This window comes from Drosophila gunungcola, unplaced genomic scaffold (assembly GCF_025200985.1).
Source record: "Drosophila gunungcola strain Sukarami unplaced genomic scaffold, Dgunungcola_SK_2 000016F, whole genome shotgun sequence".
NCBI lineage: Eukaryota > Metazoa > Arthropoda > Insecta > Diptera > Drosophilidae > Drosophila > Drosophila gunungcola.
In genome coordinates this window covers 386,072-408,182 of record NW_026453199.1, presented here as the reverse complement: position 1 = coordinate 408,182, position 22,111 = coordinate 386,072, and the positions used below count along the sequence as shown (strand labels likewise).

Sequence of the window (22,111 nt, the reverse complement as noted above, 5' to 3'; positions counted from 1 at the left end):
TCGCTGAAATTGTGGCTAAGGAACTTTTTACGAATGGCTGAACTATCAACGCGTTCAACTTAATCTCGTCGATCTACATCGCAACCTACATCTAAGTTACATTGCATCTACGTAAATTCGCGGGTCGGTATACCAGGGTATATTTTAAAATTGTTCAGTCAAATTAATGGCGCGTTAAACAAATAAACCAACGCAACTTAGTTATTTTCAAATATGGCTAGGCTAGAACATTAGAAAACTTAAAGTTCCAATACTTGTAGGAATGTAACCCGTATTAAGCAAATAATGGAGCCACATCACCAACGCTCAGCATCAAAACTAACATGTCGTCTGTCAATATGGGAAGCCTATTTCAAGCTATATCACTACAAGCTGAGATCGAAGAATTGGGTTTAGAGGAGGTGACTCAACAAAGGTATGCATTCAGGATCAACATGGTTCAGACGCACACAGTACTGCAATGTTAATGACGCTCGGCCGCCAACAAAGTTAACGCGGCTCGCATAACCGATATTTGACGACAACTACTCTGATTATAATTATCAAAACTACATAACATCATTCAAGGAAGTCGTAGGAAACCAGCTCCAGTTAGCACAAATCGTGAAGTTCAGTCAGTTAAAAACAGTCAAGGCTTTCCAAATAACATCAGAAAACTAACCTAAGGCCCCAGACCTGCTAAAGAATCGTTGTGATGATCCAACTCATGTAGTCATTGATAATACATACACTGCTTTCGCCTTACGAAGTGTTCCTAAACCCAACAACAAAAAATTACCTAGTCTTATTGATAACGCAATGGCACTTATTGGGCAATGAACACAAAATCGCCAAATTAATGCTCATATAGATTATCAGTAGCAAGGTAGATCAAGAAACAAAGCGAAAGTGGAATGAATCCCTAAGACTACATCAACCTTCCAACTTGGAATCAAATCCAGGAATTCTACATCCGAACCCATCTATCTCAATCAGACAACGATCCCCAACGGTATCGATAAAATTTATTCTTTAGTTGAACAGCTCAAACTTATAATATATGTTCTTGCGTAGATCACAAAACCTTTCGATGCTCGCAATTTACTAATCTATCGTTTGAACATAGCTTCAACCGGGTGAAAAGACTAGGTCTTTGTCACAACTGTCTTAGCAAGGGTCATTAAGTATCCAGGTGCCCGTCTACGCAAAGATGCCGTACCTGTTCGCAAGCACATCACACATTATTTCATAGAGAAGCAGCCGGCTAGATTCATCAGTCGCAGTTGGCTCACAAGCTCGATCGAATTCGCCACAGATCTTTGAGGCAGTAACGTACACCCATCAATATTGCAAACTTGTTGGGATGGATGGATGGGCTTCATTAGACTCCTGTGCTCAGATGAATTTTATTAACGATAAATTCGCATCATAGGTGATTCGCGTACCCAAATTAAGCAGCGAACTACCTCTACAATCAAGTCTCGCTCCAATGACATTGATTTTTGTGTCACTCCAAGCGTGGCGCATCATCCTAGTGAAGAAATCGATATTTCTAAATGGAATCTGCCACAGAGCACATCACTTGCAGATGAATATTTTAATGAATCTCGGCGTACCGATTTACTTCTTCGGACACGTTTTTTTGAAGTCTTGTCAGAACAGCGCATGTGCGAATAAATATTTCTGGATACAGTTCGTTGGGACATATACGGTCGTGTCCGCCTTCCGTTTAAAAACAACTAAAGTCTATTAGGAGAATTAATCGATACAGCCAGCAAGCACTTTCGTGCCCTCAAACGACGGTTAAGTCAAACACAAGAAATTATTGAGTAATGTGTTGAATTTGTGCAGGAGTTTAAAGACCTAGGTCACATGACACTAGTAGATCACCCAAAACTTAACCAAGCACATTACAATATATCACATCATTGCGTTTATAAACCAAACAGCACCTCATGTCACACTAATTCACAAATATCACTAAACGACGTATCCAATCCAACTATTCAGTATGACAATGCATAAGATTGGTCTATTGACAGCAACATTTTATAAAACACACAAAGATCGGTTGGCCACAACATGAGATATAAAATAAAACTGGAAAAGACAACTGACAAAAACATTAAAAAATCTTTTAAAATAAACTGTACGAAAGAAAATATTTTAAGGGGTATATAGTATATATTATATGTAATCTAGCAGTCGTACTATACCAGAAATTTGTATCATGGGCTTTCGCGTATTTTGCCTTAAGCTAGTGTAATTTGTTTATAGCCATTTGAAATCATAACAATAAAGTTTAAAGTCATTCTTTGTTGAGGAGTTGTGGGAGTTGTCATAATCCTTACTTGTCATACAATACAGTACTCTTCTTAAGATATGTTTAAAATATTGTTTATTAATCAATAGTCTGAAGACATACGAAGGCAATTGTAAGCCATAGCCATACCTAGCGGTATGCTTAATGTCAAACTTATAGAGACAATTGTAAAACATAATTTAATATGATATTTTTATAAAAGTAAATTAATAAAGTAATACAGAATCGGCAAGTACAGTAGACCAATAGACTAAATTGGTCGGGAATGTGGGCGTCAGTTCCCAAGCATTACCATGTCTTCTCTGGGGAGTCCGTTTGATTTAAACAAATCATCCAAATGGATTGCCTATAAGGAATGTTTCGAACTTTATCTACTGGACAACAATATCGAAGCGGAAGAATACTGCATTTCTCACGTTGGCTGGGGATGGAGCATTGTACGATCTGCTTGCGTCACTGGCATCACCAAGGCAGGTCAGCGAGTTCAAGTTGTCAGAGACATACCAAGTCTTGACTAATCTCTTGCCCCCTCCGCCTTTGGAAATGGCTGCGTTCTATCATTTGCTTAAGCGGGACCAGCATTCAGACGAGGAAAAGGTAAACTGCAGTTTTGTAGCTGTAACGTGTGATCGGCAGCCATCAGCGCCTTATCTATGCGGAAGCAAAGTAAATTAAGCCTTTTAGATCTTCCGGGCTCTGAGTCCATTCGCGACCTTCGACAGGACATTACTTTAGGCCACAGACAACAGTCGCACCCAAAAATCCTTGCGCAGCACCCTATCCTCTAAGCCACCAGGTACAGTTGTTGTCGCACCGCACAGGCAAAGTGTCTCGCAGCTCTCCACGGACTCAATCAAGGTCTTCGACTTCCGGGTCTCCAACGCCAAGTACCCGATCAAACCAAAACAGGTCATCTCGAGTAAACCAAGTATTGCCGCAGGTCAATCAAAAGAAATTGGTATAAATCGCAATCAACGGCCGCACATGCTTACTGGAAGTGAACTCTGGGTCACCAGAGACCATGGTGTTTACGTTCAGGTATATCTGGACAGGCGGGAAGACAGATCTAACATGGTGTCATTTAAAACTTTATGATTACCACAAGAACCCGATCCTGTTCAAGGGGATAACTGACACAACTATACACTATCTGTAGCATCTGTAAATGGTTCGAGCCTCTGGGAATTCCATTTACCCTTTAAAAAACATATAAAGATAACTCGATCATCTGTGCACACAAGGTATTTTAGAACCTGTAGAATATATGCCACACCGTTAAAGGGGGGCTCAATTCGCTTTTTTTGGGACTAAAATCGACCTCGAACAGAGCAGTCCAACCACATTGCCATCAAATTCCGGCCATTAACACACTCATCAATAGAAGGCCGGTCGATATTCGCAAAAATCGATCTAGCGCAACCTAATCATTAGCTGTTTATGCGGACCCCACACACAAGGGCGCATTTATGGCAACCAGGCTGCAAATCGGGATATCATCAGCCCCCGGAATATTTTAGAGTTGCATAGAAAATATCCTTCAGAATGTACCGGGTCTATTGAAAATATTGGGAATTTAAATGTCGCGCCATGAAGAAGAAGATATTAATAATAATTAATATCCTATCTTTTTAAACGGCCTAGCCAACATTATGTTTCGATAATCTTCGTTGTCAGATAACACACGCACTTGTAAAAAGATCACGACAGCAGCAGAACTTTTAAAAATGTGAATTTATTAATAAACAAGACCAGGAAAAATCTTCTGACCATTCATTTTGGCGACCAACGTGGAGCAGTGACTTGAAAATTAGTAAATTAGCAAATCGTTGATTCGCACTTTTATGTGTGCTTAATTAATCTACGCATACATTAATAACTGGAACACGTGTCTAGCTCTCGCTACACAAATCGTATTCACTCGCTCCGTAATCATTGGAACCATTGTTGGAGCGTGCAATTTGTGCACACTCGCCCCAACACGACATTTCGTCGTAGGCTTCATCGTATCGCTGAAATTGTGGCTAAGGACCTTTTTACGAATGGATGAACTATCAACGCGTTCAACTTAATCTCGTCGATCTTCATCGCATCTACATCTAAGTTACATTGCATCTACGTAAATTCGCAAGTCGGTATACAGGGGTATAATTTATATTAAAAAATTATTCAGTCAAATTAATGGCGCGTTAAACAAATAAACCAACGCAACTTAGTTATTTTCAAATATGGCTGAGCTAGAACATTTGAAAACTCAACGTTCCAATACTTGTAGGAATGTAACTCGTATTAAGCAAACAATGGAGCCACATCACCAACGCTCAGCATCAAAACTAACATGTTGTCTGTCAATATGGGAAGCCTATTTCAAGCAGGATATATCACTACAAGCTGAGATCGAAGAATTGGGTTTAGAGGAGGTGACTCAACAAAGGTATGCATTCAGGATCAACATGGTTCAGACGCACACAGTACTGCAATGTTAATGACGCTCGGCCGCCAACAAAGTTAACGCGGCTTGCATAACCGATATTTGACGACAACTACTCTGATTATAATTATCAAAACTACATAACATCATTCAAGGAAGTCGTAGGAAACCAGCTCCAGTTAGCACAAATCGTGAAGTTCAGTCAGTTAAAAACAGTCAAGGCTTTCCAAATAACATCAGAAAACTAACCTAAGGCCCCAGACCTGCTAAAGAATCGTTGTGATGATCCAACTCATGTAGTCATTGATAATACATACACTCCTTTCGCCTTACCAAATGTTCCTAAGCCCAACAACAAACAAATACGTAGTCTTATTGATAACGCAATGGCACTTATTGGCAATGAACACAAAATCGCCCAATTAAGTAGCAAGGTAGATCAAGAAACAAAGCGAAAGTGGAATGAATCCTTAAGACTACATCAACCTTCCAACCTGGAAGAACTTCGTCATTGTCTGAGCGTCATTGTCAGTACCTAAAATCCAGGAATTCTACATCCGAACCCATCTATCTCAATCAGACAACGCCCCCAACGGTAGCGATAAAATTTATTCTTTAGTTGAACAGCTCAAACTTATAATATATGTTCTTGCACAGATCACAAAACCTTTCGATGCTCGCAATTTACTAATCTATCGTTTGAACATAGCTTCAACCGGGTGAAAAGACTAGGTCTTTGTCACAACTGTCTTAGCAAGGGTCATTAAGTATCCAGGTCCCCGTCTACGCAAAGATGCCGTACCTGTTCGCGAGCACATCACACTTCATAGAGAAGCAGCCGGCCAGGTTCATCAGTCGCAGTTGGCTCACAAGCTCGATCGGATCCGCCACAGATCTTTGAGGCAGTAACGCAAACTTGGTCAAGGATGCCAGCGGCTGCTTCAGGATAGGACGGGCTTCATTAGACTCCTGTTCTCAGATGAATTTTATTACGGATAAATTCGCAGCATAGGTGATTCGCGTACCCAAATTAAGCAGTGAACTACCTCTACAAACAAGTCTCGCTCCAATGACATTGAACTTGTGCTTGATTTTTGTGTTACTCCTAGCATGACGCATCATCCTAGTGAAGAAATCGATATGTCTAAATGGAATCTGCCCCAGAACACATCACTTGCAGATAAATATTTTAATGAATCTCGGCGTACCGATTTACTTCTTCGGACAGAAACGAAATATCACTAAACGAGGTATCCAATCCAACTATTCAGTAAGACAATGATTAAGATTGGTCTATTGACAGCGACATTTTATAAAACACATTAAGATCGGTTGGCCACAACTCGAGATATAAAATAAAACTGGAAAAAACTGTCTCAAAGAATTGTAATCTAGCAGTCGTACTCTATCAGAAATTAGTATCATGGGCTTGGGCGTATTTTGGCTGTAAGCTAGTGTAATGAAATCATCAATAAAAACTTTGCTTCGTGGTGGGAGTCTAATGTCCTTCTTTGTTGAGGAGTTGTGGGAGATGACATAATCCTTACTTGACTTAAGTTCAGCGCTGGCATTTGAGATCTCGTAGGAAAAAATGTAAGGAGCGCAGCTTATCCTTAGGCTACATTAGACTTCTTTTAGGGGATAAACTAGCAACTGACGAAAGGCGGAACTTTCAACGCCAGGAAAGCGCTCATACATTTTTAGACCCTTCTGAAGTATATAGAAGTCATGTTTGACTATAACTCTAAGCGAAAACATGTTTTGGGAAAGGTTCATGCAGATAGCTTTTAAAAATGAGAGACTACTTTATGTAGAAACGGACGGACGGACGGATCAGATCAACTCTCTTAGTGATGCTGATCAAGAATACATATACTTTATAGGGTCGGAAATGTCTCCATCACTGCGTTGCACACTTCGGACTGAAATTATCATACCCAATACCCATGATACATTATTCTAAAAATTCGCGTACAAATGAAGAATTTTTTATACAGGGTATAAAAAAAAACGGGTGGAAAATAAAAAAAAAATTTTGTTTTAGAAGCATTTAGCAAAGTTTCCGCATTTGGGACCCTAAAAACCCGCATGCCGTCTTTGAGAAGCAAATGCATTCAAAACGGGTGTACGTACTTTATTTCGCATAAATATTATACATTACCTGAGAATTGTTAATGTGTAGATACTGTATATAGTTCGATATTAAGACTGGATCCTTCGGTTCCAAGGATACTTAAATTGAACTTTTATTTTTAAATTTTACCAAAAAAAAAAATAACCAGTAACACAGGATCACAAAATTGAAATTTTGAAATTTCCACAGGCCAATTGTACTTTCCATAATAATTGGGTGTTCCTGAGTAAAAGTTCCATATAAATTTATGTTTCGCCAGCTATTCTATCCTATTTACCATTGTATTGCTGACAAACACTCTTAGTAAACCACTGCATTATTAAAAAAAATTCACCGGCTTTAACCATTATCCATATATATTATATATTACGTCAAAGTAAAAATTTCTAATTTTGACACGATTCCTTAAAGTGTCTTTAAAAAATATATCACTATGGCCGGCAGAACATGTAGTGACGATGCGCACCAAGAGCGTGTGCATAGGAGACTACTATATATAGCCGCAGAATTGAAAATCTGCCTTGATGGTTCGATCGCAACTTTAATGTCTCCAACTGCGGGCAAGAAAGACATGTAAATTGTAAGTATTTAACTCAAGATTGCTCAAAACTGTCTTATTACAGTGCATTTACCAACATCTTATAAAGATCACTTACACAAGTAACAAAGTCAGTGTACAGCCGAAAAAAAAACCAAACAAACCAATTTTAAGCTATGGAATTGAGTGAGTGGCAAATTAACGAATCTCGCTCGCTCCCATAGGCTTAAGAATCATACATAAAAATATTGAGTTATTTAAAAAGGAATTAAAAAAAAAGAAAGAAGTAACTTTAAATGTTTTGTTTTTTTTTCTTTAATGTAATAAAGAAATATAAAAATGTGAAAAATATAACAAAACAAGCTTTTTTTGGGGATTAAAATAAATTTATGTAAAAAAACAAAATTTATTAAAAATACTCGATGTATCGGTTTTTTCTGGTAATAAATATTTTATCAATTTGGCAGATTTTTTAAAAATAATTTATCTTTGATACGATATTTTTTACATATTTTCACAACCCTAAAATGCACCATCCACCATAACAGCTGATTTGAACACTTGTGGCTTATCGAAACATAAACAAATATGGTTCTGTAAACGGAAGGTGGGTGTGCTTTTTAGAAATCGGAACCGCTCTGGCAATTCCGTCTGGTTGTAGAAACATTTTAAAAAGAAACTTTTGTCCATCCTGCAATTGCGGTGAAATAACGCTATTTTTGTTAGCATACTTGCAAAAATAATACAAAATTTAAATTATTGGCATCAAGCTAATTTGATTTTGTGTTATCAAACTAGCTTGATACCACAAAATTTAATTGCATTTCTTCAGTTTAAATAAAATCTGAGCCTAGGTAAAATGTAGCCTAAAATGTTGTTACCTAGTTATGGTACAAGATACCAATAAGTTGTACATAGGTTCAAACCTAGGTACTTACCAACACTGACGTTCAGTTATGATAGCCAACTAGCAATTAAATAAATTAGTATATATGTTAACTCTGTTAAGGAGTAATCATAAGTCGATACAGATCTTGGGTGATTATTGCATCACCCTAGTGTTTAGTTGCAAAATCAGCATAAGCGTCTTTAGGGGCCGTGCCTGGTTCTTGGCGGTGCACGGTATGGTGAGTTATGTTGATTTTGCTAGTGTCAGCACTTTGCTGCACGAGCGGTCGGCTTGCCGGCCGCGCATAGCTTACGTAAAGTCATATAAGTTTTTAGTTTTAATTTTGACATTCAATAAAGAGCATTGGCTTGAATATAAAACTCCGGCAGTGGCCGTCAACATTTACTCTATTAATTGAAATTGGTTATCGAGCCTTAAGGGCCGTTAGCAACGGAGTCAGTTACTCCCTACGTAGTCTTCATAAGAAGAGAGAAGAGAGCCAGTGGCAACCGCCCGGCTCATCCATTAGAGCAGCCAACCACGGTGGCAATTACGTCATCACCCCTTCCCCCGGACCAGCCACGGTGGCAATTGGATCGCAACTCCTCACCCTCACGTACAGCGGCGAGGGACAGCGCGTGGCTGCACAACTAAAACATAATTGGCACCCAACTTTAAATACCGAATCCGCGACACAAAAATATGTAAGTGGGCTGATCAAAATTAATACAGTCGAACTTCAAATACACATACAGGGAAAAATAAATAAAAATCCCTACAAATTACTTACCCAAAATTAAAAAATATACAGTTTGAATAAAGCAATTGCAAAGGTGACTTACAAATAAAGTGAATTAATATCGACCGTCCCTAAATTAAATTTTCTATCGGGCGCCAAGCACCCAGTTATAAATATAAAATTATAATATACAAAATTAATTATGTCGAATTAAAACATTCGGCCTCCCAATAACGTGTGTTTAGTGTCAACAAATTAGTCGCCTTATGAGTTTTCCAGGCCCATATAGGGAAACTAAACGCGAACTTGACAGTGACAGTGAAAAAGAATTAATCCGAGGTACCCGTAGATATCAACCAGCACGGGCACAACAAGAAAGTAACGCGGAAACCATGATCGCGACACAAATAGAGGCGTTAATTCAGGCCGCATTAACTAGCCAAGAACAGAGGCTCAGAGGTAGAATCTTACCAGAGGGTAAAGGTAGTACCGGGATGCGATATACCATTACATATAGTAAAGTCGATTCCAGATTTTACTGGCATACAAGATGAGTACGTGGCATGGAGGCAATCAGCCACCGATGCCTACGAATTATTCGAGGCTTATGAGGGCAGTTCCGCGCATTACCAAGCCGTTACTATTATTAGAAACAAAATTAAGGGACCAGCGCGCGCGCTGCTAGTTTCCTATAATACAGTGCTTAATTTCAAAGCCATACTAGCTAGATTAGACTGCTCCTACGCAGATAAAACATCTTTGCGCCTATTACGGCAGGGACTTGAGTCGGTCCATCAGGACGACCAAACACTTATGCAGTACTACGATGAGGTCGAACAAAAATTGACCCTCGTTACAAACAAAATTGTCATGACACATGACGACGAAAGGGCTTCATTCAGGGTAAGCATTGATTTTGCTATGGAACCTATGGACATTGCCCCGGAACCTATGGACATTGATCCATCATCTTCTAAAGTCCGACATCCTACGGGTTTTAAACAGGGAAACAACACTCAATACCAAAATTTGCAGAACCCAAAAAGACCAAACTCTTCGGAGAGAATGACTTGCCAATGGCGCCAGCGGGTTAACAACGTTGAGCAAACTGCAAACGCGGAAGGAACTCAAGATTATGAAACGCGGCCACAGCCGCACTAAATGCAATTGACGATGCCAGTGACTCATTTGACGGTAACGACCTCGTAAATTTTTTAGAGGAAGGTCCCGCTTGCCTTTCATTGAGCGAGGGCTGGCGGGGAAAACTAAAAGAATCCTAATAGACACTGGAGCGGCAAAGAGTTATGTAAACCCTTTAAAGGAGCTGAAGAACATAATGCCTGTCGACTCCCCATTCACTGTGAGTTCTATTCATGGCTCCAGTAATAGTAAAGAAAAATGCTCTATGCGCATATTCGGCCTAAAGGCTCAATTGTTTTTACTCGATACTATCAACACTTTTGATGCCATAATAGGTTTCGACTTGCTAACGCAGGCGGGAGCGGCATTAGATTTATATAACAGTGTAATCAGGTATGGAAACATATTTGAGAAACTCAAATACCACGAATGCGATAACGTGAACTTCACAAATATCGATGACTTAGTAGTCCCGAATTCAGTGAAAGCTGAATTTAAAAAAATGATCCTTAAGAGGAAACAAGTGTTTTCGCACTCTAACGAGGCGCTACCTTTTAACACCTCGATCATCGCCACAATTCGTACAGAAACTAGCGAGCCCGTATATTCCAAACTATATCCCTACCCCATGGGAGCAGCAGATTTCGTTAACACAGAAATCAAACAGCTGTTAAAGGATGGCATTATCCGGCCTTCTAGGTAGCCATTTAACAGCCCAACATGGGTTGTAGACAAAAAGGGACAAAAAGGGACTGCAGATGGCAACAAGAAAAAACGGCTGGTGATCGATTTCAGGAAACTGAATGAACGAACCATCGCCGACCGATACCCTATGCCAAGTATTCCTACGATTCTAGCGAACCTAGGAAAGGCAAAATTTTTTACTACCCTAGACTTAAAATCGGGGTACCACCAGATTTATCTGGCTGAAAAAGACCGTGAAAAAACTGCTTTCTCCATAAACGGAGGAAAGTATGAATTTTGCCGTCTACCCTTTGGACTGAAAAATGCGGGAAGCATCTTTCAAAGGGCGATCGATGACGTACTACGTGAACAGATCGGGAAAATTTGTTACGTCTATGTAGACGATGTGATAATTTTCTCCGAAAACGCTGCCGACCACGTTATACACATTGACACAGTCCTTAAATGCCCGTGCGAAGCCAACATGAGAGTGGCACCGGAAAAAAAAAACAAATTCTTCAAAGAAAGTGTGGAATTTTTAGGTTTCATTGTTACATCAAACGGAGCCAAAACGGACCCGGAAAAGGTAAAAACCATTCAGAAATACACCGAACCAAAAAATTTGTTCTGCCTCAGGTCTTTTCTAGGGTTGGCCAGCTACTACAGAAGTTTTGTCAAGGACTTTGCTACCATAGCCAGACCACTTACCTCCATACTTAAGGGAGAGAATGGCACGGTTAATAAACACATGTCAAAAAAGGTGGCTATCGAATTCGATGAGTCCCAACGCAGAGCGTTCGAGCGCCTGCGAGACATTTTGTCATCAGAAGATGTGATATTAACATATCCAGATTTCAAACTTTCTTTCGATTTGACCACCGATGCCTCAGCAAGCGGTATCGTTGCGGTACTGTCCCAAAACGCAAAACGCAACCAACGAAAGAGAATTATTGGCAATTGTTTGGGCTATAGGAAAACTACAAAGCTACTTATACGGCACAAAAGAGATCAGGATTTTTACGGACCATCAACCTCTTACTTTTGCTGTATCCGAGCGAAATACAAATGCCAAAATTAAACGATGGAAGGCATTCATCGAAGAACGTAACGTACAAACCCGGAAAAGAATTTTGTGGCCGACAAGACATAAACGCTATACAAAACGATCCCCAATCTGACGTAGCCACTATTCATAGTGATCTTTCCTTAACCTACACGGTCGAATCCACCGATAAACCCCTGAACTGCTACAGGAATCAAATAATCCTGGAGGAAGCAGAGCAGCCTTTACGGCGACACTTCATAGTTTTCGGGACCAAAAACCGACACATAATCCAATTCAATAACAGAGACTCGCTGTTCGGATTGGTCAAAGAGGTAGTAAACGTAGACGTTGTTAACGCCATTTACTGCGACCTATCCGCACTAGCATGCATCCAACATTCCTTGGTGACCGAATTCCCAGCAACCAAGTTTTGGCATTGCAACAAATTCGTGAATGACGTCACGGATGCAAATGAACAAAAAGAAATAATTATCTGCGAACACAGGGCAGCCCAGGAAAATGTTAAACAAGTCCTTCAGGATTACTACTTTCCAAATATGTCCAAACTCGCCAACGAAGTGGATGTAAACAGCAAAACATGCACAAAGGGGAAGTACAACAGACACCCCAAGAAGCAAGAGCTGGGTATCACACCAACCCCCTCATATGCTGGCGAAATGCTGCATATAGACATATACTCTACAGATAAGAGATTTTTTTTAACCTGCGTAGATAAATTTTTAAAGTTCGCTGTAGTACAGCCATTACTTTCTAGGGCCATAGTCGATGTGCGCAGCCCTATATTACAACTTATAAATTTTTTCCCAAACATTAAAACAATATATTGTGACAATGAGGCATCTTTCAACTCGGAGACTATAACCTCATTATTAAAAAACCAATATAACATTGACATTGTTAATGCACCCCCTCTACACTGCAGCTTAAACGGCAAGTGGAGCGATTCCACAGTACCCTAACTGAGATAGCTAGGTGCATGAAAATCGACCAAAAGGTTGACGATACCGTTGAGCTTATTATGAGAGCCACAGTAGAATATAACAAGACAATACATTTAGTGACAAGACTACCATCTAAGCAGGTCTTGCACTCAGCTAGTGCCGAACAGAAATTGGCAATAATAAGTAATATTGAAAAGGCACAACAGGCCAATCTAGATAGGTGCTACCCTACTAGGCCAAACAGAATTTTTGAGGTAGGAGAAAAAGTATAACTCAAAAATAACAAGAGGTTAGGAAATAAACTTACCGCACTGTACACAGAAGAGCGTGTACAAGCAGCCATGGGAACGTCTGTCCTCATTAGAGGGAGGGTGGTCCACAAGGACAACCTTAGATAAAATACCCCTCAACTCTTTTTACCTTTTTTAACTTATTTTCATATACACTACACCTTAGCGTACTTACTCCAGTTTATACACAGTAGATTTAACCTTTCGCTTGCTTACAGGATCGCAGGAATTTTATTAATAACGTTAACGTAGTTAACGCTAGAGTGACGGATTATTCGCATGCACAGTACATTCCAATTACGGACGGAATTGCGTTGGTATGGGAACAGAGAAACTTGCTTCGACATTCAAGAAATTTGTCCGAATTTTCAATTATAGTAGAAGAAACTACTAGGTTGTCCGATTTATTCCCACAGTCTCATATGAAAAAATTGTTAGACGTCGATACCTAACATGTTAGAAGTTTATTGTCTGTTTTAAAAATACACCATAGGATGGCCAGGAGCCTAGATTTCCTAGGCACCGCACTCAAAGTAATTTAATTGAGTCAAATAACCGCCAGGCTATAATAAAAGCGCAGACGCAGAATAAAATTAATGAATTAGCAGAGGCCGTTAATAAAATTATCAAGGCAAAACAAAATAATATAGTTGACACTTCCCACCTGTACGAAGTACTTTTAGCCAGAAACAGAATACTAATAACTGAGATTCAAACGTAATGCTTACAGTCACACTTGCAAAAGCCAACATCATAAACCCAGCCATTTTTAATCAAAATGATTTGAAGTCTGTATTTGTTGACCACCCCACAGAAGTCCCCATCATTAGCCTACTAGAGGCGTCTAACATTAGAGCCCTTCAGTCCGATTGTATAATCCATGTGCTAATCGCATACCCTAAGATTAAAACTATTTGTAAAAAAGTCATGATCTTCCCTGTATCACACCAACATACCATCCTGCAATTGAAGGAGAACACAGTAGCCGAATGCAGTAGCGACGTCTTAGCAGTCACCGATTGCGTAACAACAACTTTCGCTTCGTTTTGCAAGCTGGCGACCCATGATACTTGTGCTCGAGGCCTACACGCGGGGAGTACCGCACTATGCGAGACGCAAGCCAGCCACCTAAGCCCCATCACTTAAATATATGACGGAGTAATAATAATCAACGAATGCCCAGCTAAACTCAGCACTGATGACGGCCCGGAGCCACCAACGGTTCACACCTCATTACATTCGAGCGAGTGGCTTTCATCAATGGCACCAAATACTCAAACCAACGTGAAGCCATAAGAAAAACTCCGGGCATGGCGGCATCCCCGTTACTCAATATCATCGGCCACGATCCCACACTAAGCATGCCACTTCTCCAAAGAATTAACAACCAAAACTTGGAGGTTATCCAAGGACTTAAGGAGGTTCGCGGTCGGCTTGGGAGCCAGTCTTCTCATCAGCTGCTCCTTCCTACTCATCTTGATGCTGAGGAGGAGACGAGACGCACGGGAGATCCAACAAGTCGTTGACAAATTCCAGATGACCGAGGACGGTCATGTTCCTAAGGGGAGAGTTGTTAACACAGTTAAGGAGTAATCATAAGTCGATACAGATCTTGGGTGATTATTGCATCACCCTAGTGTTTAGTTGCAAAATCAGCATAAGCGTCTTTAGGGGCCGTGCCTGGTTCTTGGCGGTGCACGGTATGGTGAGTTATGTTGATTTTGCTAGTGTCAGCACTTTGCTGCACGAGCGGTCGGCTTGCCGGCCGCGCATAGCTTACGTAAAGTCATATAAGTTTTTAGTTTTAATTTTGACATTCAATAAAGAGCATTGGCTTGAATATAAAACTCCGGCAGTGGCCGTCAACATTTACTCTATTAATTGAAATTGGTTACCGAGCCTTAAGGGCCGTTAGCAACGGAGTCAGTTACTCCCAACGTAGTCTTCATAAGAAGAGAGGAGAGCCAGTGGCAACCGCCCGGCTCATCCATTAGAGCAGCCAACCACGGTGGCAATTACGTCATCACCCCTTCCCCCGGACCAGCCACGGTGGCAATTGGATCGCAACTCCTCACCCTCACGGACAGCGGCGATATAGAAGTTTTGTTACAAAAAAATGTTATTTTAAACATCGATTATTTCCAACAAAAATCAGCCGGAAATGCGATGTCAACTGGCCGCTCACAGCTTCGTTTGGACAATTTTTGTGGTGGCCGTTAAGGATAAGTGCTATACCATCCAGACTTAGGGTAAGAAACTGTATAGAGGCACCATTTTCTCTGCCGCTCCCTAGAGTGACATTTCCAGTGTTGCCACCTAGACTTAAAAAGGGGAAATTAATAGTTTCTCACCGTTCGATTCGCACTTGTTATTTGGCCCCGCGGTGAGTTTCTGCAGCTGAACTGCTCGCTTTTTGTTAAGGGCTGGGGCGAGCAGTACAGTTGCAAGTTTACCACGGGACCGAATTGCAAGTTCGAACCAAAAACTGAAAAGTGGGGTGGGAAATCAAGTTTAGCCTCGAACATGGCTCTCAGTAGAGCTTGGGCAGAGGTTCGGGCAGAGCAAATGGTGCCTCTTTATAGTTCCTACTCTATGCAAATGATGCCTCTATATAGTTCTTACTCTATGATCCAAAAATGAATGACGACTTAAAGCACGAGATTTAAGTCTCCATTGAGGACAATAGTTACAACAACCATATGAATGAAGGGGTCTTCAACAAATAAACCGCAAAGCTGGGGCTCTTTAATAAAAAACAGATTTGAAGAATATCCACCCTTTTTTTTCACAAATGGCAAATTTTTTGTAGGCTACCCTGTACCTTTTAGCAGCGAAACTTCATTAAGTGAATTTCCCGTCGAAAGCAAGCTGAAAATGGCATGTGTATCACATTAATTTCCGGTTTCCGCAATCAGCGTGTATATCCATTAACAAATGTGCATGATACAATTAAGTACTTACTGTCAAAATTGGTATAGGTGAATTCCAGAAAAATATTCTTAATAAACAAACTAATAGAACGATCACACATATTATAACAGCAATACGCTTACGTGTCGAAACCATATCAACAATTTATTTTGCTACAAGTATTTTAAATGGACCGAAGCAACTTAAAAAAAGTCATTAAACACCTAACTAACTTAACAATTGCTTTCCGAAACTCCACTTATATAATATAAAGTGTTAATCATTCATCAAAGTTAGTTGAACTAGGTATTCGATTTGTTTGTTTTCTGTTTCTTTTCCCTGAAACATACATGTTATATCTCAGATCTGTTGTATCTGCCAGTGTGACCGGAAAGAGTCTTAAAAGAAATGGTTCGCTATCAAAAATAATGTGTGTCAAATTAGCGTCGGTGACTTATCGGCGAATACGAAACAGTGAAATATGGAACCCTACGACAATTTTAAATCGTACGTCAGATTTAAGAGAGCAAGAGGCAAATACCCGGCTTACTTAAAAATACTTAAAAATAACTTGAAACCCTAAATTTTAATAAAAATGTGAAATTAAACTCTAGCTCAAATAACTCAAAAAGACACAAATATAAGGACAGAGAATCGCGCACAGAATGCACTTTAGAACAGTAATCTTGCAGTACTTGAAACCCTAATGCTTAACAAAAATGTAAAATTAAACTCTAACTGAAACAACTCAAAAAAAAAAACAAAAAGAGGGACAGAGAATCACGCACAAGATGCACTTTAGAACAGTAGTCCCTACATGGAATAATTCGTGTAAGAAAATCGTGTAATGTAGTGAAACGGAGATCTGAATTCAAAACATGAAAGAGCGATATAGTCGACTTCCCTGTCTATTAGATATCCGTTGCTCAGCCAACAAACTTCAAACTATATATTCCCTCAAAGAACAAACCCCCCGCTAATAGTTCTTTCATTCTGTCTCTCTACATCAGCGAGGAGCCGCAGAGCGGCGGCAGAGGATCTAATAACCCTAAACCTTCTAAAATAAAAGCTCGGTTTTTGTGTCTACCCATAGATAGGACTAAAATACACACACAGAGTACAACAGCAAAGCTTTAAGATCAGAGTGGCCGAAGCTCCGTTCTGAAACAAACTTGCGCTGCGTAAGAAATACGTTCATACAGAGGGACAGACAAACAGACAGACGGATATAGCTGGATCGACTCGGTTATTGGTCCTGATCAAGAATATATATACTTTATAGGGTAGGAAACGCTTTTTTTTTCCTTTTACATAGTTTTGGACGATTACAATAAACTCTTTTACTCTACGAGTAACAGGTATAAAAATAAACAATTTGGGTATTCCAAAGAAGACTTAATCTCTGAGATGATTTAAATTCAGCAGACAATTCTAAGAAAATGCTTGAGAAAAGATGAAGACGAACGATTGGATATATTGACATATATTGTTTGGTTACTTTCATGTTGGCTTCAGTGTTGAATATAAGTTGAACACAGCAACTTACCCGGCCTTTCAGCAATTCAACGAAATTTTCAGCAGCCTCTGGTTTGCTGGACTGCTAAAATTTCAGCCAATTGAATTTGTATGCAATCGCTGTCTGAATTTTAGAAATTCAATCGTTTAGGAAATAACCAAAATATAACTGTTCGGAATAAGTAAAACTAATTTATAAAACAAAAGAAGAAAAGAGACACATAATTATTAACTTTGTAGGACAGTCCCACAATGCCCATTCAAGGGAAACAGTTGGGAATTTTGATGGATGGTGGACTGGAAGTGACTCTGTAAATGGTCGCTCTGTGGGAAAGCCACCAGCCACCATCCGTGAAAAGTCACAGTGGCTTATTGCTTATTACCATAGAGATTCATCGACCATCCGTTGAAGTTATTGTTCATTAGGTTTTGATGTTCCAAAAATTTCCCAGTTAGTCCGCCGTTAAAGTTTTACGGACTTCGACGGACTAATTTATGAGATAGTTAGCCGATATTTTTTTGGTGCAACCCGCTTTCCACGCAGTCCATCCCTAAAAAAACCGTTGGGATTCTTAACAAATGTGAAACTCCAATTTCCACAGAGCACATCAACCTTCCACCTTCCGATTTCCGATGATCTTAACAGCTGTAGCTCATCGAAACATAAGCAAATATGGTTGACCTGTTGAAATTGTTTTCGATTCGACGAGCCACAGCTGTTCAGATCAGCTGAAATCGGAAGGATATGTGCTCTGTGGCAATTTGAGTTTTACATTTGTTAAGAATTCCAGCCGTTTCCAACGGATGGACTGTGTGGAAAGCGGGCATTACATTTATTTTGTTGGAGGTCTTTAACTGTATCAAATCTATATTATTTTTATGTTATGGATTAGTGGTAAATGTGTTCTGAACTTTTAAATAATGGCTTATACATACTCTGCATTCTAATTGCTGCCTGGCGGAGCATTATATTCCCAAGCTCTTACTTCTCGTTCTACAACGCCTCTGGTTCACAGTAACAAATATCGCCGCCATGTCAATTCAAACTGAAGACTTTAGAGTTGCACCAAAAAAACATCGGCTAGAAACTTGCGGTTAGGAACGTTAATTCCACCTTCAAGGAATACCCTGGAAATTTTTGGCATGGCGAAACCTTACAGACCATTTATTAAAGAGATAGTTGATGGTGCTCTGTGGGACGAGGTTATTAGTTGAAAGCGGCGTTATTTAATAGCCTGGTTCCATTGGCGCATTAAAACGCATTTAGCCTAATGCGCATTTATTTACACAGGGAATCCCATAAGGCTAAATGCCGCATTTAAAATAAATGCGATTAAAAACCATTCGCCACGAACGTTTTTAAAATAAATACCGGAAAATACCGATGTTTAACCATATTTTGTTCGTGCCACCACTACAAAAGCTGTTTTCTATATGCATATATATATATATATGTTGGCGCAATTTATGAATATAAAATCTATTTTGTATAAAAATGACTGAAACCTAGAGCGCTGGATCTCTGGCTTAAAATAACTCCCACATATACGGGGATCCTTGCCCTTTTTAGAAACTGCGGTTATCTCCATTGCAAGCCCGACATAACAACGCAATCAGCTTCTCTTTCTTGTCGTCCAAGTTGGCAAATGCCTCGGTCGCATTATGGATGTCCTGCTGAGCATTACAGAGTTTAGTAAACTCACTCATGTTCATTAATTTTAATTAATTTCTTTTGAAATTGCCAAAATTCAAAAGTAAACAAACCCAGATCAGCTGTTCGTGCCACTCACATGTCGGAGTAGCATAAGCTAAATGCTATGCGCCAATTTAAAAAGTCCAATAGTGCGGCAATGGAATTAGGCTATTAGACTTTGAAGTCAACAACAAATAGATAGATATTCATCCTATTAAGTCTGTCTATTTTTGATTATATAACTGCTTTTACCAAATGCATCGGAATTAACTTATCTAACCTATTGAGCCAAAGTTCCCGCAATAGAGTATTTTATTTTCTATTACAAGAGAACTGAATAAGCCTAGGAAGTCAAACAATTTTGAGGTCGCCGAGAGTATGTTTCGTGTCAATTTGAATCTTGAAGTCATCTTCGTTAGGCAACCAATTTATTTCTAATGCCTCCGTTGAATCTGAATCCGAGAAAGGCACAGTCAAAGCTCTCAGATGCGTTGACTTATTAGAAAACCATTTTTTCAATTTGAATCCTGCAATTTGAAGAACCTGACTTCAGACTTAATAGTCTTAAGCTCTTCTAAGCACCAGCATTTTAAGTCTAGCAATCAGATCGACGAAGTTTTGTTCTTAAGGTCTTACTGTCAGTCAAATTTAACAATTTAAAATTATAAACTATAATCCTTAAAAATGTTTTCATCTATTTCTTGGAACGCGTTCAACAAAAGTTGCATATAAATGGATCGAAAAGATTTTGTTGCTGAGTTTTTTGGGTTTTTCTATATCTACACTGCCAACTCCAATCTCAAAAGATTAAATGTTTTTGTTCCTTACGCCGGGGCCTGGCGTACGTGTACCCAGAGAAATCTACCTGAGATCGGCGTGAAAAAAGGCACTGACAAAAAGTGTACGCCGGTTATTTGCCTCTCGCTCTCTCTCATAGCTGGCGAACGAATTACGTAGATCTGAAGACTAGGCTTAACAGCGTTAAAGTCGGATATATATGTCGCATATCAATAACAATCACAAAACCGATAATGTTAAGATAGTTTACTTATCCCTATCTAGGTGACGTAGCAAGGACAGCACGTCATTGTTAAAAAGCAACTTGTTTTGGTCGATATCTCGTTAAATATCAATTTAAGCGAAAAAATTCAAAGAACAAAAAATGTGTATTTCACTTGGACCTTAAACTTTTGTTTGGATGTGTTTTTTGATAAAGGTCATATTTTGAAAGGAATTGCCAAATAAAACCAAAAATAACGGTTTTAGCGTTATTTTCCAAGAAATCGGTCTTGTCGCAAACTTTGACCGATTGATTAAACACGGATCTTGAAAATTTTGAAAATGATCGGGCGTTTGGGGCTTTTCAGAAGTACAGCACAGAGCTCCCCAAATATGGTCAATGTTTTTAACCTGTCAGACTCGGATCAAAACAGGATAAAATGTTTGAGTTCAGTCCCTGTCTGACTTTTGTATCTTTTGTGTTGGGTGTCTTAACATTACTCGATGAGAAAAATATGAAAGTGTCTGTTCGATGACATCATAACTGAATGCCAATTTTCATTTATTATTATTTGTTTATAAATAACTTTGTTTAAAAACAGTTGATTAATTTGAATTCTTTGCCAACTTGTTCTACTTAATTACCCCTCACTGTAATCAAATGTTTTTATTTTGAATTCGCTACATACAGCTCACACATGTACATATTGCTCTTTGTAATCTCAAACTTGAACATTAAAGTCAGTCATACCAGCATCTCTAGACCGCCAGAATACTTAGTGTATTTTTGGCACGCATTGCACTTCATCGGCCTATTGGCAGGGCATTTGGCATCAACGTTGGATCTCCGGAAGCATTGTTGGATCACCGGAACCATCGCCACTGGTTCGTCGTGGATACCTAAGGAACAGCGGCACAAAGGGGACAAAGGGAAAAACCGTAAGCTAGACTCGGATAAGGTATTGTCTCACTCAATAATTGTTTCACAATCACACTTAGTTTTCGCTAATTAACCCTTCGCAATATGACTTCGCCTGCTGATACTCAACTAGTCTTTAAGACAACAAAGGAATACAATTCAGCGAAACATAGTTAATCTCAAAGTTCGGATCGAACCGCAGAACGACCTTGCTGCCCTTGAATGCCAGTCACAAATTTTGGAATCGTATTTTAAGCAAATTCTTCAAATTCAATCGCAGATCGAACGGCTGGATGCGGCCGACGACGGCCCTCAGGAATTGGAGGACATATTCATAGACACCAAAGCAATTATCATCACTCGTATTGGGGCAACATAGAAAGACCGGCCAGAAGATGCAAGTTTTTTCAATTCATCGGTAAATTACGCAACTGGGCACCATAATCGTTTACCATCGTTAAAGCTACCTAAGTTCGACGGGAAGTATGGTGACAATATAAAGTTCATCACTGCCTTTACTAGCATGGTACATGATGACGCTTCAATATCAGCTGTTGGCAAATTCAACTACTTGCTTAGCTGTTTGTCTGGAGCCGGTCTGAGTGTCGTGGCCCCCTTTCAAGTTTCCGAAATCAATTATCCTAAGGCGTTAAAGCAGTTAAAGGAGCGCTACGATAAAGAGGTTTTGATTTTCATAGAGCACATTTCTAGCTTATTCGATATTAAAATGATGAAAAGATCTGATCCGGCAGTTCTTCGTTGTATCTGTGATACCGTTTCCGCGCTGCGTGAAACGTTGTTGTCGTTAGGAACTGAAGCAGATGTTATGAACGCAATATTAATTCATCTTGTTTTATCTAAATTGATGCAGATTCGAAATTATCCTACGATCGGGTTCAAGAATACGAGGTCTTGCCTACTTGG

At 39.5% G+C, this 22,111-nt stretch overlaps 1 protein-coding gene across 8 annotated transcripts in view; it reads right to left on the bottom strand.

Annotated features, from left to right (window-relative positions):
- Positions 1 to 16,435, bottom strand: part of LOC128263693 (gamma-interferon-inducible lysosomal thiol reductase) — a 284,704-nt gene extending 268,269 nt beyond the window's left edge. For 6 of the 8 annotated variants that reach the window (XM_052998785.1, XM_052998787.1, XM_052998790.1 and 3 more), the window contains exon 1: positions 16,113 to 16,435. In XM_052998785.1, coding sequence (XP_052854745.1) covers positions 16,113 to 16,217 — 105 coding nt within the window. In that variant the 5' untranslated portion in view covers positions 16,218 to 16,435. Of the gene's footprint in view, positions 1 to 15,972; positions 16,020 to 16,112 lie in introns of all 8 variants that reach the window. The other 2 variants (XM_052998788.1, XM_052998789.1) reach the window with 2 other exon arrangements.
- Positions 16,436 to 22,111: the final 5,676 nt, after the last annotated feature.